The 27,249-nt window shown below is 42.6% G+C and overlaps 2 protein-coding genes across 3 annotated transcripts in view; one reads left to right on the forward strand and one right to left on the reverse strand.

Annotated features, from left to right (window-relative positions):
- NDUFAF1 (NADH:ubiquinone oxidoreductase complex assembly factor 1) lies at positions 698–25,752 on the forward strand. Its single transcript, XM_021097468.1, has 5 exons — positions 698–839; positions 6,603–7,269; positions 11,974–12,159; positions 20,531–20,605; positions 22,563–25,752. Exons 2-5 carry the CDS (start codon positions 6,679–6,681, stop codon positions 22,710–22,712), a joined length of 1,002 nt encoding a protein of 333 aa, XP_020953127.1. The 5' UTR covers positions 698–839; positions 6,603–6,678; the 3' UTR covers positions 22,713–25,752.
- Positions 25,015–27,249, reverse strand: part of NUSAP1 (nucleolar and spindle associated protein 1) — a 72,845-nt gene continuing 70,610 nt past the window's right edge. For both annotated transcript variants that reach the window (XM_021097458.1, XM_021097455.1), the window contains one exon: positions 25,015–25,904. In XM_021097458.1, coding sequence (XP_020953117.1) covers positions 25,811–25,904 — 94 coding nt within the window. In that variant the 3' untranslated portion in view covers positions 25,015–25,810. The remainder of the gene's footprint in view (positions 25,905–27,249) is intronic.

Below are 27,249 nucleotides of genomic sequence, written 5' to 3' on the forward strand. Positions count from 1 at the left end.
AGGTACTCTGGAGAACGGTGTTAACAGCCAATGGTTACAATTCATTCGAATTCATGCTGAGGGCTTAATTCCTGCCAGCGTTATGTTAGGTGCTGGGGACAGGAAGAAGAGTACTTTCTGGACCCAAGAAGCTCACAGCATGGCGGAGGAAGTGAGAAGTGAATGAATAATTAAGATACAAGTGTTGAAAGTGCTTAAACAGAGGGGTGCGCAAGATACAATCGAAACCCTGGGGAGTGGGCGACCCCACGGGGCAGGATTGGGGAAGGGCAGGTAGGAGAGTTGGTGTTCAAGTTTCAGGTGGGTCTCCCAAGATTCTTTGGGGGTTAATTCCAGGAGAAGTAGCTCTCTGTGGCCGTGGACTGCTCTTGGGCTGCTCTGTGGCCGTGGACTGCTCTTGGGCTGCTGCTCTTGGGGGCCAAGGTTATTAGCAATATCTGGGTCCTACTTGAAAGATACAGGATGAAGTTTGCAGCATGAAGGCGGAAAGCAGGAAGGGGAGGCGAAAATTTTCTCTAAATTCTCCCCACTTTCTGACATAGGGCAGAAAAGATCAGGAAGGGCAGGAGGAGCGGGTCCTTTGGGAAGCTAGTCGACCATAACCCTCATTTCGCTAAGCTTCGGGATCTTTATTACTCTTCCCCCGACCTGCGTACCTGACCGGAACTCTAGTGTCATAAGGCCCAGTTTCCCTGCGGACTGGAAAAGCAGATGGACCTACACAGGAAAAGTGGAGTAGCCGGCGGGGAAAAGCCAGGAGCACAGCGGAGGTTCACTCTGGGGTGTCGCGAGGGAGGGCTGCAGCGTCGGGACTTGCGAGGGCGACACAGCCCTAGCAGGTGAGAAATGAAGGGGCCGTGACAATGTCCAGACCGCTCCCGGTCTTGGATCAGGAGCTAAACGCCGGGGCTCTTGGGGATAGGTTTGCCGCTTAGTAGTTGTATACCTCGGGTGATTTAGTCTTAGAGCCTCCATTTTCATCTTTGCAATTGGAATAGTAGCCCCTCTTTTGGTTGTTGTGAGGAGTTAAAGTACACCTAGAATAGTTTCTGACACGTGGTAAGCGCTGGACATACAGTCTTCAGTAAGATTGCTTGCTTTTAGCTTCATGGTTTATGCTGCCATGAAAACTCACCAGCTTCAGCCCAGGATCATCCAGTTAGTGATTTTGACTATGTTTATTGGTAAAAATATGAAACAAAATATTCATAACTAACGTTATATTATTAGAGAAGTAATAACACTACTGAGGGGTTGGAAAATAGGGTGAATAATGGTACTCATAATTCCATCACCCTGCACATGGCTGTAAGCCTTTTTTTAACCCCCAAATCTTTTTTGTTTGTACATTTACATTTTTATACTTATATCGTTACCGTATATGCTTTTTTTTTTTTCTTCCCCTTTTTCTTTTTTAGGGCTGCACCCGCAGCGAATGGAAGTTCCCAGGCTAGGGGTGGAACCCGAGCTACAGCTGCTGGCCTATGCAACAGCCATAGCAACACTAGATACTAGCCGAGTCTGTGACCTACACCACAGCTCACAGCAATGCTGGATCCTTAACCCACTGAGTGAGGCCAGGGATGGAACCTGAATCCTCATGTATCCTAGTAGGGTTTGTTAACTTCTGAGCCACCGAAGGGAACTCCAGTATACATGCATTTTTAATTCCTCATTATTTGTCACTCAGTAGTGTAGCCTAAGCATGGTGTTCATGAGAATCTTTTTTTTTTTGGTGTTTTTTTCTGCACCTGAAGCATGTAGCAGTTCCTGGGCTAGGAATGGAACCAAGCCACAGCAGACTGCAGTGACAACGGCCAGATCCTTAAGCTGCTGTGACATGGAGGAACTCTGAGAATCATTTTTTGATTGTACAAATTCCATTTTATCACTTATTTCCCAAATTTTTGTGTGTGGAGAGAGAAAATCATTTGAACAAGTCAGTAAGGGAAATTTAAGTATTACCTATGATTCCAAGACCTGAGGTCAACTCTTGTTATTTTTCCTGGTTCCCTGCAATTTTTGGTCCATTTGAAAACATACTGTTCACACATTTTCATTTGTTTATTTATTTTTGGGCCGCGGGTGCAGCATATGAAAGTTCCCAGGCTGGGGTGGAATCTGAGTTGCAGCTGCTGGCCTACACTACGCCCATAGCAATGCCAGATTCAAGCTGCGTCTGCAGCCTACACTACAGCTCTCAGCAACGCCAGATCCTTTCCCCATTAAACAAGGCCAGGCATTGAACCTGAGTCTTCATGGGTACTAGTTGGGTACCACTGAGCCACGATGAGAACACCCACATTTTCCTTTTATTTTAGCAAACATTGAGCATCAATTATGTTCAAGCCATAGTCAGTAAGCTTAAGGTCAGGTTAGTTAGGTAGACAGATAAAAGCAAGATCCTAATAGTATGTAAGGGCTGTGAGATGTATGCACAGTTTCTCATGAGAATATCAAGGAAGATCAATGTCAGTGTCCTCCAGTTAGAGGCCACTAGGAACATGCCTATAGTTGAACAAGTTGGGTTTACTATTCCTGTAGTTGTTACTGACCAAACTTGGGTCTGTTTGCCCCAGTGTAGTAAAGCCAATCTACTGACACTGGGTCGTGGTGAAGGCAAGTGCAGCATTTATTGCAGGCACCAAGAGTCCAGTACAGCCAGTGCTTAAAAGTTCAGAACTCCTAGAAGGCTTTCAGGGGAAGGTTTTAACTCCTGGAAGGCTTTCAGGGTATGTGATCAGCTGTGGACATTCTTCTGATTGGTTGGTAGCGAGGTAATCTGGAGTCAACATCATTAACCTGTCGCCAACCTATCTGGGGTCTACCTGCTTGTAGGCAGATAACTTCTACATGGTAGGGGTTTCGGTATCTGCAAAAACAGCTCAGAGGGCATGGCTCATAATATTATCTATAACCCTTGAGGAGGAACTAAAGGTCTTTGACTTTGTGTGGTTTTTTTTTTTTTTTTTTTTTTTGCTTCTTTAGGGCTGTGCCTGAAGCATATGGAAGTTCCCTGGCTAGGGGTCAGATTGGAACTGCAGCTGCCAGCCTATGCACTGGCCACAGCAACGTGGGATCCAAGCCATGTCTGTGACTTTGTTTAATGGCTAAATTATTATTATTTTGTCTTGCTCAACTCCCTTTTTTCCTGCATTTTCTTACTTCCCTGATTAAATTTACTCTTTGGAATTCAGGGGAGGCCCAGGAAGGTACAGTTTTTCTACAGACAAGAGGCAGGTGGAGTTCCCATCCTGGCTCAGTGGTTAACAAATCCAACTAGGAACCATGAGGTTGCGGGTTCAGTCCCTGGCCTCACATAGTGGGTTAAGGATCTGGTGTTGCCATGAGCTGTGGTGTAGGTTGCAGACATGGCTTGGATCCTGCGTTGCTGTGGCTCTGGCGTAGGCTGGTGGCAACAGCTCCAATTTGACCCCTAGCCTGGGAACCTGTATGTGCCACAGATACAGCCCTAAAAAGACAAAAAAAAAAAAAAAAAAAAGAAAGAAAAAAAGAAAAAGAAAAACATAGGATCTCAGGCCCCATTCTACACCTACTAAATCAGAATCTGTATTATAACAAAATTCCTCAATGATTTATAGGCATTTTAAAGTTTGAAAAGCCTTTTATTAGCGGAATTATAGTAGTTCTGGTATGAAGCAATAAAACCCTGAACCAAGCATTGATGGTGGAGAAATGTGGAGATGTTATTTGTTTAACAAATATTAGAAGCCTCTTGCGTGCCTGGCACCATCCTGGGAGCTGGAGGTACCGCAATGAAGATAATCTCTCCCTTCAAAACACTTACATTCTGGTGGGGAAGACTGACAAATGAACTGTCAGTAAACTGAAGCAGGGAAAGTGTCAGCTCAGGATGCAGGGAGAACACATCATAAAGGTGCGGGTCTTGGTGGAATTGAGTAATCAAGGAAGGGTTCTTGGAGGAGGTAATGGATGTCTAAGCTGAATCCCAAATGATAAATTAGGGAGCAAAATTGGTAGAGGGCTTTTCTGGCCTGGGACCAGTATTCTGCCAAGGCATGAAGTCCAGAGAGAGAATACTGGGTGGTGCTTGCTGGATCATAGGTATTCTCTGTGATTAGAGCAGAGTTGGGTGGTACTGGAGGGGAGTTGGAGAGATGAGCAGAGGCCAGATCTGGAGGGGGGGGTCTTGTGAACCTTGTGGGGAAAGCTGAGTTTTATTCTGAAGACCAAGAGAGCCTCAAAAGAGCTTTAATCAGAGAAGATAAATAATCAGTCTTGTGTTTTAGGCCCTCTAGATGCTGATGGTGAGAGAAGGTGGAGGTAGGGGTTGCATTCCTGGAGTGCAGTGACTTTGGAGAGAGCAGGTGGTGAGCCACCTGATGTGGGGGGCGAGGGAGGCAGGGCAGTCAGGAAAGATGACCAACCCTCTGTTGTAGATAGAGTGGTCTGGGTGCTATTTTGATGCAGACTATTAAGCAGCTAAGGCAGGTGAGCTGGATTGTTGGATTTGGGGCATTTTTGAGGCTTTTTTTGGGTAAAGGTTTCAGCATTCCATTTAGTTTCTCACTTAGCACTGTGTTCAGACTAGTAGGTGGGTGGCTTTATTTTGTTTATTTATTTATTTTTCCCTCTCCTGGTCTCTGGAGAGAGAAAGATGAAATTAGCATTGCGTATTTAATTTCATTTTAGGGGTAGCTGAAATAGATGGGAGAGGGGACTGTTTAGCTTTCCTGGTTCTGGCAGCACTTCTTGCCAACAATCATTAAATGTTGCTGCAAGAGCAAAGTTGTTATTGCACTGAGCTATAGAAGAAATATTGCTAATATTTTACATACAGAGAGACAGTGGTATCTAAATGGGAGAATTTAAGGCCAGGATTCTAAGGCTAGCTCCCATACTGATTAGCATTGTGAGCTTAGGCATGTTACTTCACCTGTTGGTGTCTATTTCCTTGTGAAAGGAAATATCTCTCTGACTTGTCTTATAGGGAATCTTATGTGGACTAAATGGGATAATATATGTCAGGGTGATTTGAAAACATTAAGAATGGTATTTACATGTAATGGTATTATTGCTGTTATTGTTTAGATTATATCTTTGAGGAGTTCAAAAAGTGACTGATATTCAAAGTCTTGTTACTCAAAGTGGGGGCCTTAGACTAGGGGCTTCTTAGACATGAAGAATCTTGGGGGTCTTGTCAGACTTACTGGATCAGAGAACCCTCTTATAGCCATCATTCCATCTGACCTTCAGAAGAATCCCTTAAGGTAGGTAGGGGAGGAGTTATCTCGGCCTTTCCTTCAAGAAAGTGGAGGTCTCGGAGTTCCTGTCATGGCTCAGTGGTTAACGAATCCAACTAGGAACCATGAGGTTTCGGGTTCAGTCCTTGGCCTCGATCAGTGGGTTAAGGATCCAGCATTGCCATGAGCTGTGATATAAGTCGAAGACATGGCTCAGATCCTGCATGGCTGTGGCTGTGGCATAGGTTGGCAGCTGTAACTCTGATTAGACCCCTAGCCTGGGAACCTCCAGGTGCAGTCCTAAAAAGACAAAAAGCAAAGCAAAACAAAACAAAAAAAACAAAACAGTGGAGGCCTCAAAAGATCAACTGCTTTACCAAAGGGTAAATAGCCCTGTTAGTGTTCACAATACAGCCTATATTTGGGCAGAGCCAGGTGTCCTGACTCCACATACAATGCAGGCTGTAGGGGTTTCCCATTGTGGCTCAGTGGTAACGAGTCCAGCTAGTATTCATGAAGATGTGGGTTCGATCCCTGACCTTGCTCAGTGGGTTAAGGATCCTGTGTTGCTATGAGCTGCTGGGTAGATCACAGATGCAGCTCAGATCTTGAGTTGCTGTGGCTGTGGTATAGGCCAGCAGCTGCAGCTCTGATTCCACTCGTAGCCTGGGACCTTCCATATGCCATGGTGTGGCCCCGAATAGCAAAACAACAACAACAACAAACAGTGCAGGCTGTAGTCGTCTCTCTTTTTTTCTAGGTGAAGCGCTAAAACGCTGTCAGGTAGCCTAGATTCTGGAGTGAATTAGTTGAATATTATTTATTTTAGGAACCAATTATTTCTTTAAAAATCAAGCCTAAGGAGTTCCTGTTATAGTTCAGTGGGTTAAGAACCTGACTAGTATCCATGAGGATGGTGATTCGATTCCTGGTCTCACTCAGAATTAAAATCTGGCATTGCTGCAAGTTGCGGTGTAGGTCACAGATGAGGCTCAGATCTGGTGTGACTGTGGCTCCGATTTGACCCCTAGCCTGGGAACTTCCATATGCTGGGAGTATTGCCCGAAAAGAAAAAAAAAAAAAAAAAAAAAGCGTAAAAATTTGCTTTAAAATTGACACAATCATTTGAAGCACATACTTGAATTATTTTGATAATTAATTCCATAAAGGGGCTTATGTTTGTTCGTCTTGGCTTTTTTTTATAAGGCAGTGTATATACAGTGTAGACATTGTTTTGCTCATAGTAGGCCCTGGGTAAATGCTTATAGAATTAGAAAATAAGTCCATGAATTTCACAATGTATGATCCGTGTTGAATTTGAAATTATGATGCATTCATTACTACACTGGTAACTCCTCAATGTCTTTTTACTTATAGGTGGAACTGGGCTATTTGCTGAAGCTTCTTTCCCTGTTAGCCCAAGGAGAAATTTATATTTTAGCTTTTCCTTACCATGGCTTTGGTTCACAAATTGTTGAATGGCACTTATATTCGTAGAAAATGCCTGAAGCCAAGTGTTGCCTCATTGTCCAAGTGTGGTCCATTTTTGAGTACTCGCTTTGCAGACTATTGCTCCAGTAGCCTTCAGAAACCTTCAGTGCCTGCTTCTGGCAAAGCTTCTTCTCAGAGGAAGACCGAAGGAAATGTGGAAGGGCATCACCAAAGAGATGTTGCTTTGGATATAACTTCTCCTGGGGACAAGCCTGAAGTCAGTTTTGATAAAGCAATTAAAGAAGAAATAAAGGACCATTTAAGGCGTTTGAAGAATGATATAGTGAATCATTGGATAGGGCCTGAAGGTCGCCCTCTGCATGAGGTCTTGCTGGAACAAGCCAAGGTTGTCTGGCAGTTCCGTGGCAAAGAAGATTTGGATAAGTGGATAGTGACTTCTGATAAGACAATTGGTGGCAGAAGTGAAGCTTTCCTAAAGATGGGCAAGAATAACCAAAGTGCACTCCTGTATGGAACCCTGAGCTCTGAGGCACCTCAGGATGGGGAGAGTGGCCGAAGTGGGTACTGTGCGATGATATCCAAGGTTCCCAGGGTACGTAAGACCCAGGAGCTGCAGTTTTCTAGTGAGTTGGGCAAACTTCATTGTAGCATGAACTATAGCTGACAGGTTTTATTTCTGTAAATGAAAACAGCTGGTGTCTCATCTTGTGTATGGGGTTAAATAACTACTGGGCACAAGTGTAAAGCTTTGTGAGCATAAGGGGAAAGTTGTTCTGGTAGAGAGGCAGCTTGTTTTGGGGCATCACTTTGGGCCAGGGTGAGACATTCTTAGGTTTGAAGAGCCCTGAGACATTAGATATTTAAATGAGAAGCTGGAGTTGCCATTGTGGCGCAGTGAAGACAAGTCTGACTAGAAACCATGAGGTTGCAGGTTGGATCTTTGACCTTGCTCAGTGGGTTAAAAAAAGGATCTGGTGTTGCTGTGAGCTGTGGTGTAGGTCGCAGACTCTGCTCAGATCCTGCATTGCTGTGGCTGTTGTGTAGGCCAGCAGCTGTAGCTCTGATTCAACCCCTAGCCTGGGAACCTCCATATGCTGTGGGTGTGGCCCTAAAAAGCAAAAAAAAAAAAAAAAGAATCTGAGGAGATTTGTATCTCCTCTAACCTGGACCACAGACCCTATAATGGGTTGGGGTTCCATAGAGTGGAAGTAGGGTCAGGCTGTGGATTATTTTTTTAGGTAAACTTTTACATTTTAGAATATTTTTGGTTTTACAGGAAAATGGCAAAGATAGTACAGAGAGTTCCTGTATGACCCTCACTCAGCTTCTCCATTTGTTACCATCTTACATCACTATAGTACATTTGTCACAATTGAGAAGCCAACATTGGTGCATTACTGTTTAATGCCAGATTCTGTTTGGATTTCACTGGTTTTTCCATAATATCTTTTTTCCTATTTCAGTCTCCCATCTAAGACACCACATTACATCTAATTGTCATGTCTTCTTCTGTGACGATTTCTTAGTCTTTCCTTATTTTTTCATGAGGATTTGAGAAATACTACTGGTCAGGCAATTTGTAGAATGATCCTCAGTTTGGGATTTTCTTATTTTTTTTTTTTACTCTGAGTTAGCCTGGAGTTCTGGGCTTTTAGGAAGAATACCACAGAAATGAAGTACCTATCTCATCATATCAGTTATATACTAGCAGTACCCTGACCACCTGGTTACGGTAGTGTTTGCCAAGTTACTCCATTGTTAAGTTACCTTTTTTTTCCCTTTCTTCCACACTCTGTTCTTTGGAAACAAATCAATAAGTGTACCCTACATTAAGATATGGGTTAGATATGGGTTAGGGTGGGGGATTAAGTTCAGTCTCCTGGAAGGAGTAGTGTTTACATAAATTATTTGAGATTCTTCAGAAATGAAGGCTTGTTTCTTCTCCCAAATTTATTTATTCATTCAGTCATTTAGTATGGACCCACACTTGGGTTATAATCCAAAACTGTGTTAGTTATTTTATTGTTCAAATTGTTGCACTTTTGGCCACTGAAAACTTTCAGGTTGGCCTCCCTTTGACATGCCACCATCTTTTTGGTTTTTTTTGAGCACTTTTTGGCACAAGATGCTGTTAGCTCATCTTGTATTTTCTCTGTTCCAACCCTAGAATTAGCCATTCCTTTTTTTTTTTTTTAAGGGCCAATCCTGTGGTATATGGAAGTTCCCAGGCTATGGGTCAAATCAGAGCTATAGCTGCTGACCTAAGCCACATCCACAGCAACACCAGATCTGAGCTGTGTTTGTGACCTACATGGCAGCTCATGGCAACACCAGATATTAACTGAGTGGGGCCGGGCATCGAACCTACATCCTCATGGGTTCTAGTCAGTTTAGTTTCCACTGAGCCACAACAGGAACTCCCTAGAATTAGCCATTTCTTGAAGGAGCCCTGGTTCTTTTTTTTCTTTCTTTTTTTTTTTTTTTTTCTTTTTTTTTTGGAAATGGTGTTGGAAACCAAGATCTGGGCCCTGAGTATGCTTGTTACTAGTGGATTGTCACTATTTCTAGGACCTCTCAATGGATACAGTTAGGAAATATATATGCATACCAACTCAAGAAAACAGACATCTGTAATTATTTCTATACCTGTATTAAGGTGGTTTTTTTTTGCCTTTTCTAGGGTCACTCCCACAGCATATGGAGGTTCCCAGACTAGGGGTCGAATTGGAGCTACAGCTGCTGGCCTGCGCCACAGCAACGCAGGATCTGAGTCGTGTCTGTGACCTACACCACAGCTGATGGTAACGCTGGATCCTTAACCCACTGAACAAGGCCAGGGATTGAACCCGCAACCTCATGGTTCCTAGTCAGATTCGTTAACCACTGAGCCACAACGGGAACTCCTATATCTGTATTAAGGTAAATATGAGTTCATACTGATGCTCTGACTCTAATCCTATACCACATGGTGTATCCTAGCCTTCTCCCTCTTGTTTTGATAGCTTACTTTTGTAACGGTGTGAAATGTGTCTGCCACCATTTATGTACACTTTATTTATTTATTTTGGTCAGGTTTTTATTTTTATTTATTTCTTTAGGGCTGCACTTACCACATATGGAAGTTCCCAGGCTAGGGGTCAAATTGGAGCTGTAGCTGCCACCCTACACCACAGCAATGCCAGGTTTGAGGTGCTTTTGTGACCTACACCACAGCTCACGGCAACACCAGATCCTTAACCCACTGAGCGAGGACAGGGATCGAACCTGTGTCCTCATGGATGCTAGTCAGATTCATTTCTGCTGAGCCAAGATGGGAATTCCTGAGATTCTATGGATCCAGGGGTTGAACTTGAGTCCTCTTGGATACTAGTCGAGTTTGTTACCGCTGAGCCAATGGGAACTCCCTGCCTACACTTATTTACTAATTAAGTACATGTAAAGCAGTTTCAGAATTTCTAATCCATAAGCCTGTGAGAAACAACTTTACTGGCTCGAGTACAGTGTTTATGTATAGTTTCTTTTGTGTTTAGCCTTTTGGTTTCCAGTCAGAACACCATTTTCCAAAGTTACTTAGATTAGCTCTTTTGTTTTGCCACCAGCCTGTTGCTTTTGGCAAATTTGCTGATCAGGTATCATTTCACGGCTGCTCTGGATAGGCTCCTGTGCCTGGCCATGGCTACAGCCCCTGGGTGATTGTTTAGTTATGGTTAAGGAGAAAAACAAATGGTAGGAATAGTGTTAAGCTCCCTCTCTCCAGGTAATGATGAAAAGGAAAGGTATGTGCTCTTTCAGAAAGAGACAGCAAACTATGCATATAAGATTTTTTTTTCAGGCCTTGAAAATCCACAGATGGCTTCAGTCAGTTCACAATGGAAAATAATTCTGTGATGTACTGTGGAGTAGTGAAAATAGCTGATAACATTTCTTAAGTGTACCCTGCCAGTCCTTGTGCTAATTACCTAATATACATTATCCCTTTCATTCCTCACATCAATCCTGTAAGTTATAACCATCCTAGTTGTACCAGTGAGAAAACAGGCTTGGGGAGATTTAGTGGCTTGTCCAAAATTATATGGCTAGTAAGTAATAGTTCATATCAGAGCACTAGTATTCTTAAAATCATATTACCTCTGAGGTTGCTATAAACACCTTTGGAAATAAATGCTGCATTCTGCTTTCAGAGAGAGACAGTTTAGGTAGTTGTTAAGAACATAGATTTTTTTAAGCCTTTGGAATAGATAAGCAATGGGATCCTGCTATATAGCACTGGGAACTATGTCTGATCACTTGTGATGGAGCATGATAATGTGAGAAGAAAGAATGTATACATGCAGGTGTGACTGGGTCACCTTACAGTGAAGCAGAAAAATTGATAGAACATTGTAAATAAGCTATAATGGAAAAAACAAAAATCATTACTAAAAAAAATTTAAAAAATGAAATAATTAGAAAATACAAGAGCATAGGTTTTGGAGTTAAACAGCACTGGACCTACCACTTGTTGGTTGAGTGCTCAATTTCTTCAGTATATAAAATGGAGTACAATAGTGCCTATTCTCATGGGGGTGTTGTGAGGATTGAATTATGTATGCAAAGTGCTTAATGTATGTTTTCAATGGATGGTAGCTGTTATTAAAAAAATAACCAGTTTTAAAACTTTATGGGAAGTCTTGGAGTTTCCGTTGTGGCTCAGTGGTAATGAACTCGACTAGTATCCATGAGGACTTAGGATTCTGTCCTCGCTCAGTGGGTTAAGGATCTGGCTTTGCCATGAGCTGTGGTGTAGGTCGCAGACATGGCTCAGATTTGGCACTGCTGTGGCTGCGGTGTAGGCTGGCAGCTACAGCTCCGAGTTGGCCCTTAGCCATACGCTGTGGGTATGCGCCCCCCCCCAAAAAAAACTTTATGGGAAGTTTTAAAACATATTTTTCCTGATTTATAGGACGGCAGTTGTCAGAAAATGGCCCACTGAGAAGCCGTGTTGCTCCATAGGCCCAGGGAAAGAAAGCATATACCGTAATTCATTTCTGTTCAGTAACACAAGTCAGTGCCTACTGCACATAAACACTGTCCTGGGCCAATCATGTCTTGAACATTACCTTAGAAACTTTTAACTAGGTCAGTATTCTGTACTGAAAGAGGCATCAGCAGATTTATCTGGCTCCTTATGGTGGTAGAAAGCAGGAAAAGGCAGAAAAATGGCTTGTGGATTCTTTCGATGCTGTAAGAGGTGATGACACACATTTTGCTAATAGTGGAAAGTGAGGTGAAATTAACTTTCCTTTTTGTACCCTAGGGACCTTTTGAGATAAAGAAGTCTTATGATTGGTCTCAGTTCAACACTCTGTATCTCCGTGTTCGTGGAGATGGTCGGCCTTGGATGGTGAATATCAGGGAGGACACGGATATAATTCAGAGGAAGGATCACATGTACAGTTACTTCATGTTCACCCGTGGGGGGCCCTACTGGCAGGAGGTCAAGGTAACATAGCAGAAATCTTTACTGTGTATGAAATGAGGCCTTTTGAGGTCATGGTTACATAGTTTTTTTTTGGTCTTTTTGCATTTTCTTGAGCCACTCCTATGGCATAGGGAGGTTCCCAGGCTAGGGGTCTAGTTGGAGCTGTAGCCCCTGGCCTACACCACAGCCACAGCAATGCCAGATCCCAGCCGAGTCTGCGGCTTACACCACAGCTCACAGCAATGCTGGATCCTTAACCCACTGAGCAAGGCCAGGGACTGAACCCACAACTTCATGGTTCCTATTTGGATTCGTTAACCACTGCGCCACGACAGGAACTCCCATAGTTTTGTTTTTTTTTTTTTCATTCTTTGTTTTTTTAAATTCCTCTTGGAAGTTATGAGAAGGGAAAAAAGGAAGAGGACTTAAGGGCACAATTTACATAATTGACTTTGTCTTTCGTTAATAAATACCTTATTAACCAGTAAATATTTTTTAAGAGAATTTCTCCTACTCTTTTTTTTTTTTTTTTCTTTTTGCCTTTTCTTGAGCTGCTCCCACAGCACATGGAGGTTCCCAGGCTACGGTATAATCGGAGCTGTAGCCACTGGCCTATGCCAGAGCCACAGCAACGCGGGATTCAAGCCGCATCTACGACCCACGCCACAACTCCAGGCAATGCTGGATCCTTACCTCACTGAGCAAGACCAGGGATCGAACCCGCAACCTCATGGTTCCTAGTAGGATTCATTTCCTCTGTGCACAATGGGAAGTCCATTGTGTCCTTTTTTTAGATTCCACTTGTAATTGATAGAAAACTATAGGCCAATATCTTTGCTGAATATAGGCACAAAATTTCTCAACAAAATATTAGCAAATTGAGGAGTTCCTGTCGTGGTGCAGCAAAAACCAATCCATCTAGGAGCCATGAAGTTGTGGGTTTGATCCCTGACCTTGCTCAGTGGCTTGAGGATCTGGCTTTGCTGTGAGCTGTGGTGTAGGTCACAGACATGGCTTGGATCCTGTGTGGCTGTGGCATAGGCCGGCAGCTGTAGCTCTGATTCGACCCCTAGACTGGGAACCTGCATATGCTGACGATGCCCTAAAAACCAAAAAAAAAAAAAAAAAAAAAAAAAAAGAACTGCTTTTGCTGCATCCCGTTGATTTTATATAGTTGTGATTTCATTATCATTTGTCTAATGGCATTTTTAAATTTATTTTGCTTTCATTATTGACCCATTGGTTTTTTAGTAGCATGTTTTTTAGTCTCCATGTAATTATTATTTTTCTCATTTCTTTTTCTGTGGTTGATTTCCAGTTTCATGCTTGTGCTCAGAAAAGATGCTTGAGATAATTTCTATACTCTTAAATGTGCCAAGGCTTGTTTTGTGCCCTAGTGTCTGGTCAGCCTTGGAGAATGTTTCATGTGCACTTGAAAAGAATATGTATCCCGGGTTTTTTCGATGTAATGTCCTGAAAATATCAATTAAGTGTAACTCTTTTTTTTCTTGGCCGTGCCTGAGGCACGTGGAAGTTCCTGGACCAGAGATTGAACTTGAGCCAACAGCAGGGACAATGCTGAGTCCTTAACTGCTAGGCCACCAGGGAACACCCTTAATTCTTCAGTTTTATCTTTTAGGATTTCTTTGACTTATTGATTTTCTGTCTAGAAGATCTGTCCATTGATGTGAGTCATGTGTAAAGTCTCCTATTATTGTATTCCTGTCACTTTCTCCCTTTGTGACTGTTAGTATTTGTTTTATGTATTTGGGTACTCCTATATTAGGTGCATATATGTTGATGAGTATAAAATCCTTTTCTTATTTTATTGTTATATAGTGTCCTCCATTTATCTTTCTTTATGGCTTTGTTTTAAAGTCTATTTTGTCTGATATGAATATTGCGACCCCCCACTTTCTTGTAATTTACGTGAAATATCTTTTTACATCTCCTCGCTTTCAATCTGTGTGTTCTTTTCCGTAAAGTGGGTCTCTTGTAGGCGGCATATATTTTTGGCTGTTGGCTTTTGTTTTATTTTTTCAATCCAGTCTGATACTCTATATCTTTTGTTTGGAGCATTTAGTCCATTGATATTTAAGGTAACTATTGAGATACATATTTATTGCCATTTTAAACTGTTTTCCAGTTGAATTTGTTATTCCTCTTTGTTCTTTTGGGGTTTGATGATTTCATTTTACTTTATGCTTGTATTTTCTTTTTGGTTTTAGTAAATCTATATTATGTTTTTGATTTGTGGTTACCCTGTTTTTCGAGTATGTTTACCCCTTCCTATATCTACTTGTCTTTGACTGGCTATCATATAGGATCAAACACATTCTAGAAAAAAAATTTTCATTTTCTCACTCTCTTTCCTCATATTTTATTTTGATGTCCTCTTTTACATCTTCATGTTTATCCTTTTGCTGTTCATTGTGGTTATCATTTTCACAAAAAAATATTTTGAGTTTTTTTCCTTATTCTGTGTACTGGCTTATTTTACTTATTTATTTGTTTATTTATTTATTTATTTATTGCCATGCCTGAAGCATACAGAAGTACTTGGGCCAGGGATTGAACTTGCACCACAGCAGTGACCTGAGCTAGAGCAGTGACAATGCTTGCTCCTTAACTGCTAGGCCACTTGGGAACTCCTCTACTGGCTTATTTATTTTTTTATTATTTTTAAATTTTTTTGTCTTTTCTTGGGCCGCACCCATGGCATATGGAGGTTCCCAGGCTAGGGGTCTAATTGGAGCTATAGATGCCAGCCTACACCAGAGCCACAGCAATGCCAGATCCAAGCTGTGTCTGCAACCTACACCACAGCTCACGGCAACACCGGATCCTTAACCCACTGAGCGAGGCCAGGGATCAAACCCGAAACCTCATAGTTCCTAGTCAGATTCGTTAACTGCTGAGCCACGACGGGAACTCCCTATTTTTAAATTTTTTGTCCTTTTAGGGCCACACCCGAGGCATATGGAAGTTCACAGGCTAGGGGTCAAATTGGAGCTATAGCCACTGGCCTACACTAGAGCAAATGGGATCTGAGCCATGTCTGTGGCCTACACTGCAGCTCATGGCAACGCTGGGTCCTTAACCCACTGAGCAAGGCCATTGATTGAACCTGCATCCTCATGGGTACGAGCTGGGTTCATTACTGCTGAGCCTCTATGGGAACTCCCTATACTGGCTTTTTAAAGTGATTTACTTTCCAATTATGATTTTGTCTTTATTTTCTATTTAGAGAAGACCTTTCAATACTTCTTTTAGGATAGATTTAATATTGCTGTTTTCTTCTAGTTTTTGTCTCACAAATTTCTTTTTTCCTTTTTTTTTCTCTTAAGGCCACCCCTGTGGCATATGGAAGTTCCCAGGCTAGGAGCTGAATCAGAGTTGTAGCTGCAGGCCTACTCCCCAACAATGCCAGATCTGAGTCACATCTATGATCTTGTGATGACTTGGGATCCTTAACCCATTGACAGAAGCCAGGAATCAAACCTGCATCCTCATGGGAGACTATGCCAGGTTTGTAACCCACCAAGCCACAATGGGAACTCCCTTATTTCTCCTTCTATTCTAAATGTTAATTTTCCTGGGTAGAGTATTCTAGGTTGCTATTTTTCCCTTTTAGGATTTTGAATAAATCTCGCCACTTCCTTCTGCCTGCAGTGTTCCTGTAGAGAAATCAGCTGATTGCCTGTGGGGTTCCCTTGTAATCAACCTTTGGAATCCTGTCTTTTTTTTGCCACACCAGCAGCATGTGGAAGTTCTGGGGTCAGGGATCGAACCTGTGACACTGTAGTGATCTGAGCCACAACACTGACTCACTGGATCCCTGCTAATCCACCAGGGAACCCCTAGAATCTTCTCTTTAACTTTTGCCATTTTTAATATAATATGTTTTGGTGCAGTTCTGTTTGGCTTCATCTTGTTTGGGACCCTTTGTGCTTCCTGTATATGGATTTGTTTCCTTTAGTTTTCAGCCATAATTTTTTCCCATCTATTTCCTTTCTTTTTTCTTTTTCTTTTCTTTTTTTTTTTTTTTTTTTTTTGTCTTTTGTCTTTTTGTTGTTGTTGTTGTTGCTATTTCTTGGGCCGCTCCCACGGCATATGGAGGTTCCCAGGCCAGGGGTTGAATCGGAGCTGTAGCCACCGGCCTACACCAGAGCCACAGCAACGTTGGATCCGAGCCACGTCTGCAACCTACACCACAGCTCACGGCAAGGCCGGATCGTTAACCCACTGAGCAAGGGCAGGGACTGAACCCGCAACCTCATGGTTCCTAGTCGGATTCGTTAACCACTGCGCCACGACGGGAACTCCTCTTTTTTTTTTTTTTTTAAGGGCTACATGTGCAGCATATGGAAGTTCCCAGGCTGGGGATCCATCTGGAACTGCAGCTGCAGGCCTACGCCACAGCCATGGCAACACCAGATCTGAGCCGCATCTAAGACCTGTGTTTGCAGCAATGCCGAATCTTAACCCACTGAGTGAGGTCAGGGATTGAATCCATATCCTCATGTTGCATTCTTAACCCACTGAGCTACAACGGGAACTCTTTTTTTTTTTTTTTTGCTGCACCCATGATATGTGAAGTTCTTGGGCCAGAGATTGAACCCCTGTCACAGCAGTGACCTGAGCCACAGCAATAAAAATGATGGATCCTTATCCACTAGGCCACCAGGGAATTCTATCTTGCAATACAATACATTTTCTTTCTTTCTTTTTTTTTTTTGCTTTTTAGGGCCACACTCACAGCATATGGAGGCTTCCCAGGTCAGGGGTTGAATCAGAGCTATAGCTGCCAGCCTACACCACAGCCACAGTAATATGGGGTCTGAGCCACACCTGCAACCTACACCACAGTTCATGGCAATGCTGGATCCTTACCCCACTGAATGAGGCCAGGGATTAAACCTACATCCTCATGGATGCTAGTTGGATTCGTTTCCCCTGCTCCACAATGGGAACTCCTTGCAATACATTTTCTTTCTTTTTTTTTTTTGTCTTTTTGCTATTTCTTTGGGCCGCTCCCGCGGCATATGGAGGTTCCCAGGCTAGGGGTCAAATCGGAGCTGTAGCCACTGGCCTACGCCAGAGCCATAGCAACGTGGGATCCAAGCCGCCTTGCAACCTACACCACAGCTCACGGCAACGCTGGATTGTTAACCCACTGAGCAAGGGTAGGGACCGAACCCGCAACCTTATGGTTCCTAGTCGGATTCATTAACCACTGCGCCACGACAGGAGCTCCGCAATATTTTCAAACCACTTTTCCCTTTCTGCGATTCCTATTATGTGTAGATTGTCATACTTTTTATTATACCTTAAGTCTTTTATATTGCTTTCTTGTTCTCATTTGGCTTTTTTCCTGCTGTTCTGCTTGGGTGATTTCCATTATTCTATCTTCTAGGTCACTCTTTTGTTCTCCATTATTCATCCTGTTCTTTGTTGCCTTTTGCTCAGCAGCCTGGCAAATGTGTTTTCTAATTTTTCTTGGCTCCTCCTCATAGTTTCTAGTTCCTTTTTTTTTTTTTTTTTTTTTTTTTTGTCTTTTTGTCTTTTGTTGTTGTTGTTGTTGTTGTTGCTATTTCTTGGGCCGCTCCCGCGGCATATGGAGGTTCCCAGGCTAGGGGTCACCAGCCTACGCCGGAGCCACAGCAATGCGGGATCCGAGCCGCGTCTGCAACCTACACCACAGCTCACGGCAACGCCGGATCGTTAACCCACTGAGCAAGGGCAGGGACTGAACCCGCAACCTCATGGTTCCTAGTCGGATTCGTTAACCACTGCGCCACGACGGGAACTCCCTCTAGTTCCTTTTTTACCTCTCTTTTTTTTTGAAATTGGTGTCTCTTAGACTGAAGAGGTCTGTTTTCACTGTTCTTTCAGGGGAATTCCCTTGGTCTTTTAACTGGGAGTGGTTCTTCTGCTTTTTCATTTTACTTATATTTCTATCCTTGAGTTTAGAAGAAACATTTGTCTACTATGCTTTGGAGGGATATTTACATGTGGAAGTGTCCATCTGTAGTGGGCTTAATATTTTTGGTGTGAGGCTTGTTTTTAGTATGGATGTCTGTTCCCTCTGTTCTCAGTGTGTGCTGGACGTTATCCCCTTCATAGGGGGTAGGCAGACATGGTGACTGATGCTTACTCCTGGGTTGTCATCAGTGGAAGCTTGTGCCCACACCCAGAGCCTGAGACGTCCGTGGAGGAGGCCTGTGACCACTTCTAAAGCCCACAGTCAGTGGCTTGTGACCATTTTTGGTACCTGTGCCTGCTGTGGGAGCTCATGTAGGCAGTGTCCTATTGCCTGAGAGCATGTGCAGGGAAAAGGCTGCAATGGTGGGACCGCCCTTCCTCTCACACACTCTCCCACACTGTGGGTGCCTGGCTTCTAGGGTAGGCCTGGGCTTCTTCCTTGTACACTCTCAGTTGTGGTCATGCCAGACTTCAGGCCCTTCAGGTTGTTTCTGTGCAGCCCATGCCAGTCCTTTCCCTGTGTTGCAAAGCCCAAGCTTCAGCAGCCAGCCCCCGCCTGTACCAGAGACACATTTCAGACTGGGGAGCCATGGGGTGGTGCAACTGACTGTGCAGTTCTCTCTCAGTTCTGGCTGCCTGGGTAAGTTGCTCTGCTCTCCTCCCACGCGCTGAAGCTCCCCCTCTGTCCCAGCTGATCTCCCTGCTGGTGAGAGCCTTTAAAGCTCCCTCCCAGGGGTGTGGGTCCTGACTGATTCCTTTCATTTTCTTCTTTTGTCCTGCCTGGTTAAGTGGAGATTTCCTTGCTTTTTCAGAAGTCTGAAGTTTTCTGCCAGCGTTCAATAGATATCCTGTGAGAATCATTCCATGTGTCGATGTATTTTTGAAGTATTTGTGGGAGGAGGTTAGCTTCTTCATGTCCTACTTTGCCATCTTGATTGCTCCACCTAAATAGGCTTTGAATTGAATTTGTATTTATGTCAACAAGTGTTTTTGGTGATAATAATCTGAATAGTACATTTTTTTTTTTTTGGTCTTTTTGCCTTTTCTAGGGCTGCTCCTGCGGCATATGGAGGTTCCCAGGCTAGGGGTCTAATCAGAGCCGTAGATGCTGGCCTACACCACAGCCACAGCAACATGGGATCTGAGCCGCGTCTGCAACCTACACCACAGCTCACGGCAATGCCGGATCCTTAACCCACTTAGCAAGGCCAGGGATCAAACGTGCAACCTCATGGTTCCTAGTCGGATTCGTTACTGCTGCACCATGACGAGAACTCCAGTTTGGTGTTTTTAGAGCTGCACCTGTGGCATATGGAGGTTCCCAGGCTAGGGGTCAAATCGGAGCTGTAGCTGTTGGCCTACACTACAGCCATAGCAATGAGGGATCCAAGCCAAGTCTGTGACCTATACCACAGCTCACAGCAATGCTGGATCCTTAACCTACTGAGCAAGGCCAGGGATCGAATCTGTGTCCTCATGGATGCTAGTCAGATTTGTTTCAGCTCAGCCACAAGAACTCTCTGTATTTTTAAAATTTAGATCCTGGAGACCTTTTATATGATTACATGGAATTATTCCACATTCTTTGTTATTTTGTTTGTATATGGAAGTTCCCAGGCCAGGGGTCAAATCAGAGCTATAGCTGGCGGCCCAAGCCACAGCCACAGCAACATTAGATCCAAGCCGAATCTGCTACCTACACCACAGTTCACAGCAACACCGGATCCTTAACCCACTGAGAGAGGCCAGGGATCGAACCTGCATCCTCATGGATCCTAGTCAGGTTATTTAACTGCCAAGGCACATGGAAACTCTGCCAGCTGCTTTCTAAAAGAGTTGTACTAGGGAGTTCCTGTTGTGGCTCAGAGGAAACAAATCTGACTAGCTGTGGTATAGATCCCAGACATGGCTTGGATCCCACCTTGCTGTGGCATAGGCCGGCAGCTATAGCTCTGATTCTATCCCTAGACTGGGAACTTTCGTTTGCTCCAAGTGTGGCTGAAAAAGCAAAATGAAAATAAGAGTTGTACTAATTTGCACTCCTATTAACAGTATACAAAGTGTGCCTATTTCTCTACCCCCATTTTTCTATTGAGTTGTTTAATCTTAGTTATTTGTAAAATTTTGTGTATGGGATACTAGTTTTTGCCATCAGAAAGTTTTAATTGTACTGTTTTTTCCTTTGTGACTTCTGGCTTGGAAAGGTTTTCAGGTATTCTCTTCTAGTATTTATATTATTTCATTGAAAAATTTGTATCTGTGTTCTAAATGACTAGCCACTTGTTATAACTTAACATATTAGATAATTTTAGAATAAAATATAAACTATCACTTTTATCATTGCAACTTTATGCAGATGCCTCAGTTGCTTACATTTTAGCTATGAAATAAGTGTTTCTGCTTTCAGATTCCTTTCTCCAAATTTTTCTTCTCCAATCAAGGAAGAATCCGGGATGCTCAGTACCAGCTTCTGCTTGATAAGGTAACATTTTCCTATATTTTCATTCCGAACTGTATTATCTTTAGTGGAACAGAACTCCTGTGAGGATGACTTCAGTCCCTTTTTTTTTCTTTTTTGCTTTTTAGGGCTGCACTTGCAGCATGTGGACATTCCCAGGCTAGGGGTTGAATTGGTGCTACAGCTGCCGACCCACAACACAGGATCCAAGCCACATCTTCGACTTACACTACAACTCATGGTAACATCAGATCCTTAACCCACTGAACGAAGCCAGGGATCGAACTTGAAACCCCGTGGTTCCTAGTTGGATTCATTTCTGCTGCGCCACAATGGGAACTCTGAGTTCAGTCCATTTTTGAAGGCTGGCATGTGAAAGATGAAAATTCCTATTTGAGGAGTTCCCTTCATGGTTCAGTGGTTAATGAACCCTACTAGTGTCCATGAGGAGTCGGGTTTGATCTCTGGTCTTGCTCAGTGGGTCGGGGATCTGGTAATGCTGTGAGCTGTGGTGTAGGTCACAGATGTGGCTCAGATCTGGTGTGGTTGTTGCTGTGGTGTAGGCCCACAGCTGTAGCTCCAGTTCGACCCCTGGCCTGGGAACCTCCCTATGCTGTGGATGTGGCCCTAAAAAGGAAAAAAAAAAGATAGATGGGAGTTCCCTGGGTGGCTCAGTGAGTTAAGGATCCAGCATTGTCACTTCAGTGGTTTGAGTCACTGCTCAAATTCCTTTTTAAGTATAGCCTTGTCATACCTAGACAGATGCTCAGACCTATCCTGTAAGGCAACCCCAAATCTTGGAGAAATTTCAGTATTGTCATCTTTTTAGCATGCTTACATTTCATTTTAGCTTTAAAATAAGAACAGTTTTAGAGTTCAGGAGAGAGTCAAGGAGCCTCCATTAGGTATCCGTGTTGTAGTTACTAGTCTTGACGGGCACTTTTTTAAAAAAAATATATTTATTTTTTTATTACCACTTCAGAATCTTTTGGCCAAGCTAGATTGACAGGTTTTATTTATTTTTTTGCCTTTTTAGGGCCACACTTGTGGCATATAGAGGTTCCCAGGCTAGGGGTCTAATCGGAGCTACAGCTGCCAGCCTGTGCCACAGCCACAGCAGCACAGGATCTGAGTCATGTCTGCGACCTACACCACAGCCCACGCAATGTTGGATCTTTAACCCACTGAGCAGAGCCAGGGATCGAACCTGCAACCTCATGGTTCCTAGTCTGATCTGTTTCTGCTATGCCACAATGGGAATTCCTCGTTTTTTTTTTTTTTTCTTTCTTTTTCCTGGCCTCCCTGGCATATGGAATTTCTAGGCTGGGGATCAGATCCAAGCCACCTATGGCTGTGCCAATGCTGGGTTCTTTAAACTACTGTGCTGGACGGGGGATTGAACCTGTGTTCTGGTGCTGCAGAGACATGGTCTAACCTATTTTGCCGCAGTGGGAACCCCCCCTTTTTTTTCCCCATTTTATTATTTTTAAAAAAGTTTGAGGAGTTCCCATTGTGGCACAGTGGAAAGGAATCTGACTAGTATCCATCAGGATGTGGGTTTAATCCCAGGCCTCACTCAGTGGCTGGGGGATCTGGGGTTGCCGTGAGCTGTGGTATAGGTTTCATATGCCACAGGTGCAGCCCTAAAAAAAAATATAGAAAAAGTTTTTGGGTTAAGGATCAAACCCAAGGCACAGCAGTGACTGAGCCAGGGCAGTGACAGTGATGGATCCTTAACCAGCTAGACCACCAGGGAACTCCTGGCATTACTTTACAGAGAAGAGAAAAGTAAAAGAAAAGCAGCCTTATACTTCCTTTTATAATCTTCCTTTTATAATCTGCTACAGCACATGAGAACTATGGTATACTTGCTTAGGGTTGACAGTATAGACTCACCTATAGTAATTACCTCATGGGATTTTAAAACTCTAGGAACAACATCAGAGTAAGATTTTGATCAATTTCTTTATTTGAAATTTAGATCTCTTCTGTCGGATTCACCTTGGCTGATAAAGTGGATGGTCCATTCTTCCTGGAAATAGATTTTATTGGAGTATTTACTGATCCAGCCCACACAGAAGAATTTGCCTATGAAAATTCTCCAGAGCTTAATCCAAGACTTTTTAAATAAATCTGTGGCATTTCTATATTACTAAACTAAGGTTGGTAGAATCCATAGTGACACAAAAAGTATTTCTTTAATGACATCCAAACAGTGGCTGATAACATAGTTCCTAAAGACTAATGCTATTGCTAAGAGGAACCAGGATCTAACCTATACCTTAACTTAAAATCCAAGTACTAAGGCAGAGGTACTATGTAAATAACTGGCTTTGGTTAGAATGATTCCTGTTAGGAATAGTTTTTTACCTTAGTAGGTGCTTTTCCAAAGCAGGGTGGTCTCTGAGATGACTGAGGATGGCCGCCTACCATTCTATTCCTCATAGCTTTCTTTTCTTTTTTAATTAGGAGAGGCGGCTGCCAAAGAATACTTAGATGCTATAAAAGCCATGGGGAGGAGATACCTGTTTTAGTCGGCTTGGGCTACTATAACAAATTGTTGTAGACTAGGTGGCTTAAACAAAACTGCATTTCTCAGTTTTGGAGGCTGGGAGGTCCAAGATCAAGGTACCTGCATACCTGGTATCTGCTGAGTGTCTGCTTCTTGGCTTGTAGACAGTTGCCTTCTCACTGTTTCCTCACTTGGAGAGAAAGTTCAGGTCTCTTTCTCTTCATGTAATACCACTAATCCTATCATGAGGGCTCCACCGTCATGACCTAATTACATCCCAGAGGCCCCATACCTCCAAGTACCAAGTCACTCTGGGAATTAGGATTTCAGCAAGTCACTCTGGGGGAACACAAGCATGCAGTCCCTAACACCTACTAAGCTGGTCCTCTAGAGATGCATGAACTTTACCAGTTCTTACTTTATAGACTTATGTCCCCAAACCTTCTCCATTTTCAGCATTAGAGACTGCATTCCCAAAAATAAGACTCTGATTAACAGTTTATTGATCAATTCTTATCATCTTAGAAAAAGAGATAGGACACTATAATATAGCCAGAGTACCCTAGGAGAGCCTGGTTTGAAATAAGAATACATAGGGAGTTTCTGTTGTGGATCAGTGGTTAATGAACATGGTTAGTATCCATGAGGATTCTGCTTCAATCCCTGACATTGCTCAGTGGGTTAAGGATCTGGTGTTGTCATGAGCTGTGGTACAGGTCGCAGAGGAGGCTTGGATCTGGCGTGGCTGTGGCTGTGGTTGTGGCATGGGCTGGCGGCTATAGCTCCAATTGGACCCCTAGCCTAGGACCCTCCATATGTATTGGGTGTGGCCCTAAAAAGCAAAAACAAAACAAAACACAAAAGCTGATAGCTTTTCCATTATCTTGGCTTAGATATGCTTTGTGTGTTTTCATGTAATTGCCTTTTCAGATTTATTATTACCTTATTGAGGTATGTACCTTATATAACAAAGTTCATCTGTTTTAACTATACAATATTGTTTAGTTTTTTTTTTTTTAAACAGAATTTTGTAGTCTTTACACAAGGTAATTTTAGGAAAATTTTCTCATCCTAAAAAGAAATTTCAGTGCCCCTTTGTAGTCACTTAATTCCCATTCTCAGGCCCATAACTACTCTTTATCTATAGGGTTATCTTCTCTGGCTATTTTATGTAAATAGAATCATAATATTATCTTTTGTGTCTGGCTTCTTTTCATTTGGCATAGTGTCTTTGTGATTCATCCATTTGTAGCATCTTATCAGTACTTCATTCTTTCTAGTGCATAATATTTTTTAATCCATTCATCTATTGATGGACACTGGATTTCTCTCCATTTTGGCTACTATGAAAAATACTATTAAAATATTAGCACACAAATTTTGATGTGCACATGTGTTTTCATTTCTCTTAGAAGGAGAACTACTGGGTCATATGGTAGTTGCACAGTTAACTTTTTAAAGAACCACCAAATTGTCTTCCAAAGTGGTTGTATCATTGTACCTTCTCACTAGCAATGTATTTGACAGTTACCAGAGAGTTCTTGATTGATCTGATTTCTGCCCCTAGATAGCAAAATCCGAGTTTATTAAATACCCTGTAGTGGGAGCTCCCTGGTGGCTCAGCAGGTTAAAGATCTGGCAATGTCACTGCTATGGCGCAGGATCTATCTTTGGCCCTGGATCTTCTGCATACTATGGGCGTAGCCAAAAAAAACCCTAAACACCCAGGAACATGCCATGTTCTACGGACTCATGTATGTGTAACAGTAAGTACAGCAGAATCTGACAAGTGCTGTGAAAATGCAAAGGAAAGATATAGTCATTTCTTCTAAAAGTAGGAGTAGGAGGTCAAGAAAGGTTACACAGAGTACAAGTCAACTATTGTTTGTCTTGGCTGGTCAACCAAATTTTGGAGGCAAACTAGTTTACAAAGCACAAGAAAAAATTTTATTTATGAAAATCTTATAAAGTAGAAAACTCAGAAGCTCCACTCAAGTGTAACAAACATGGATATGATGGTAAACAACTCTGTAATCTTTTCTAGGAACTGAGTAAGATCTAAGTTTGACAGCATAGTAATCCTTAAAGTAGCAATCCTCTAATTTCAACATGGCTTTCTATATTTTTAAATAAGAAAGACTAGAATAAGCTATAGTTTTTAAGAGTATATAGATGACAGATGACAGTTACATGAAGTAATATGAACAAAGTTACACAGATAAATATTGACCTTACCAAACCATATGGTCCTGTTTCAGGAACAGTTCTAGATTCTCTAGAGGATGAAGAGGTGGCCTTTGACAGCTTACCCTATTCATAACTTGTTAGTGTTCAATTTCTACTGAAGCTTGTGGTATAATAAGCTACTATCAGGTAAAGACTTTTGCCTAGAAGAGGATTAAAGTTCTGTTAATATTAGAGCCAGCAGAGGGAACTTGATATTAAAAATCTAGGTCAAGAAATCTATAGGATTCTCTTTAGAAAACTGAGTCAGTTACAAAAGGGCTTATATAAAAACTATTTCAAAATAATATGTGAGTTTGAAAGGTAATAACATCTTTTTCGGGGTATAACATGTGAAGAAGCCACCAACACTACATATATATGAACAAAAGTTAAGAGTAGGAAAAGGTCTTCTGACTAAAGTGAGAGGATAATATAAAAATATTTACAAAAAAGGATTCGGAATAAAGGAATATTTACGGGATGTTGAATTTTCAATGTTTAGCCGTAATGAGGCCCCTTCGAACTTCCAAAATCTTTTCTTTCTTCTCCTTTCGTTCTTGCTCATGTTTCTTCCGTTGCTCCTCCCTAAGAGGGACAGGTATTCATTAGGCTCTAGCAAAGCTCCAAAGAGAACACTTTAAAAGACCTGTTACTAGACTAATGTCCAAACTTAAAATGACATCCAGCACACTTTGGTAAAACACTCTTAGAGGATACTGTGCTCTATGTAGTGGTCTTTGTGATGGCAGCCATACCTATTAGTCATTGTTGTGTTAAAGGGCTAGAAATTGGTATCTTTTTTTTTCTTTTTAGGGCCGCACCCACAGCATATGGACGTTCCCAGGCTAGGGGTCAAATTGGAGCTACAGCAGCCGGCCTAACGCTGCAGCCACAGAACTCGGGATCTGAGCCGAGTTTGTGACCTATACCACAGTTCATGGCAACGCCAAATCCTTAAGCCACTGATTGAGGCTAGGGATTGAACCTGTAACCTCATGGTTCCTAGTCGGATTCATTTCCACTGCACCATGACGGGAACTCCGGTATCTTCTTTTTTGTGTTAAGGTAGCATTCTAAAATCAAGCATGAAAAAAAAAACCAAAAAAACCCACTGCGTACATGTGGTGCAATGGGATTGGCAGTGTCTTGGGAGTTCTGGGAGGCAGGTTTGATCCTCGGCCCAGGACAGTGAGTTAAGGGTCGGGCGTTGCTGCAGCTGAAGATTAGGTCAAAACTGCAGCTTGGATCTGATCCATGGCCTGGGAACTGCATATGCCACAGAGCAGCCAAAAAAGAAAAAAAAAAGCATGGGATTGGAACCAGAAAGCACCTTGGAGATGGAATCCAGTCACTATAGTTTTTACAGTTTGTTTTAAATGAGAAACCTCTACCTCTGGAAGCCAAAGATCAAGCTCAAAATCACACTGTCTCAAGAATGTACTACAACTGGTATCAGGGTCTACTGACTTAAACCACTGTTTTTTGGGGGGAAGGAGAAAAAAATAAAAGGCCTTGAATCATGTTAATGATTTTAAAAGCAAATAATAAGGTCTTGGTGGTAGCTGACAAGTCAAGTGATAGGTAACCTTGTATCAGAAGAGTTTCATGCAGGGAACAGACTGACCAAACCAGGACCAGCTGCAGCCCATGGCTTTCATGCACCAAGAAGCCTCTAAGGAGCATCCTGGGCTTTCCCCCTGTAGAGTCTTAAAGCCTAGTAAGTCTGGTTTCCCTGGGAGTGAGGAGTTTATACCTATCTGCACACGTATCTGCATACCTAGGTGCCCTGGACACTTGGATTAGTATCTGGAGGGACATTAGGTGCATTGTTTGGACAAATGGGTCATCTAAGCTCTGAATCCAGTGTCATCTTCTGAATCACCTGCAGAGCTTTGGAAACAATACAGATGCTTGGGTTCCTTCTCAAACC

Source organism: Sus scrofa, chromosome 1, assembly GCF_000003025.6.
Source record: "Sus scrofa isolate TJ Tabasco breed Duroc chromosome 1, Sscrofa11.1, whole genome shotgun sequence".
Lineage (NCBI taxonomy): Eukaryota > Metazoa > Chordata > Mammalia > Artiodactyla > Suidae > Sus > Sus scrofa.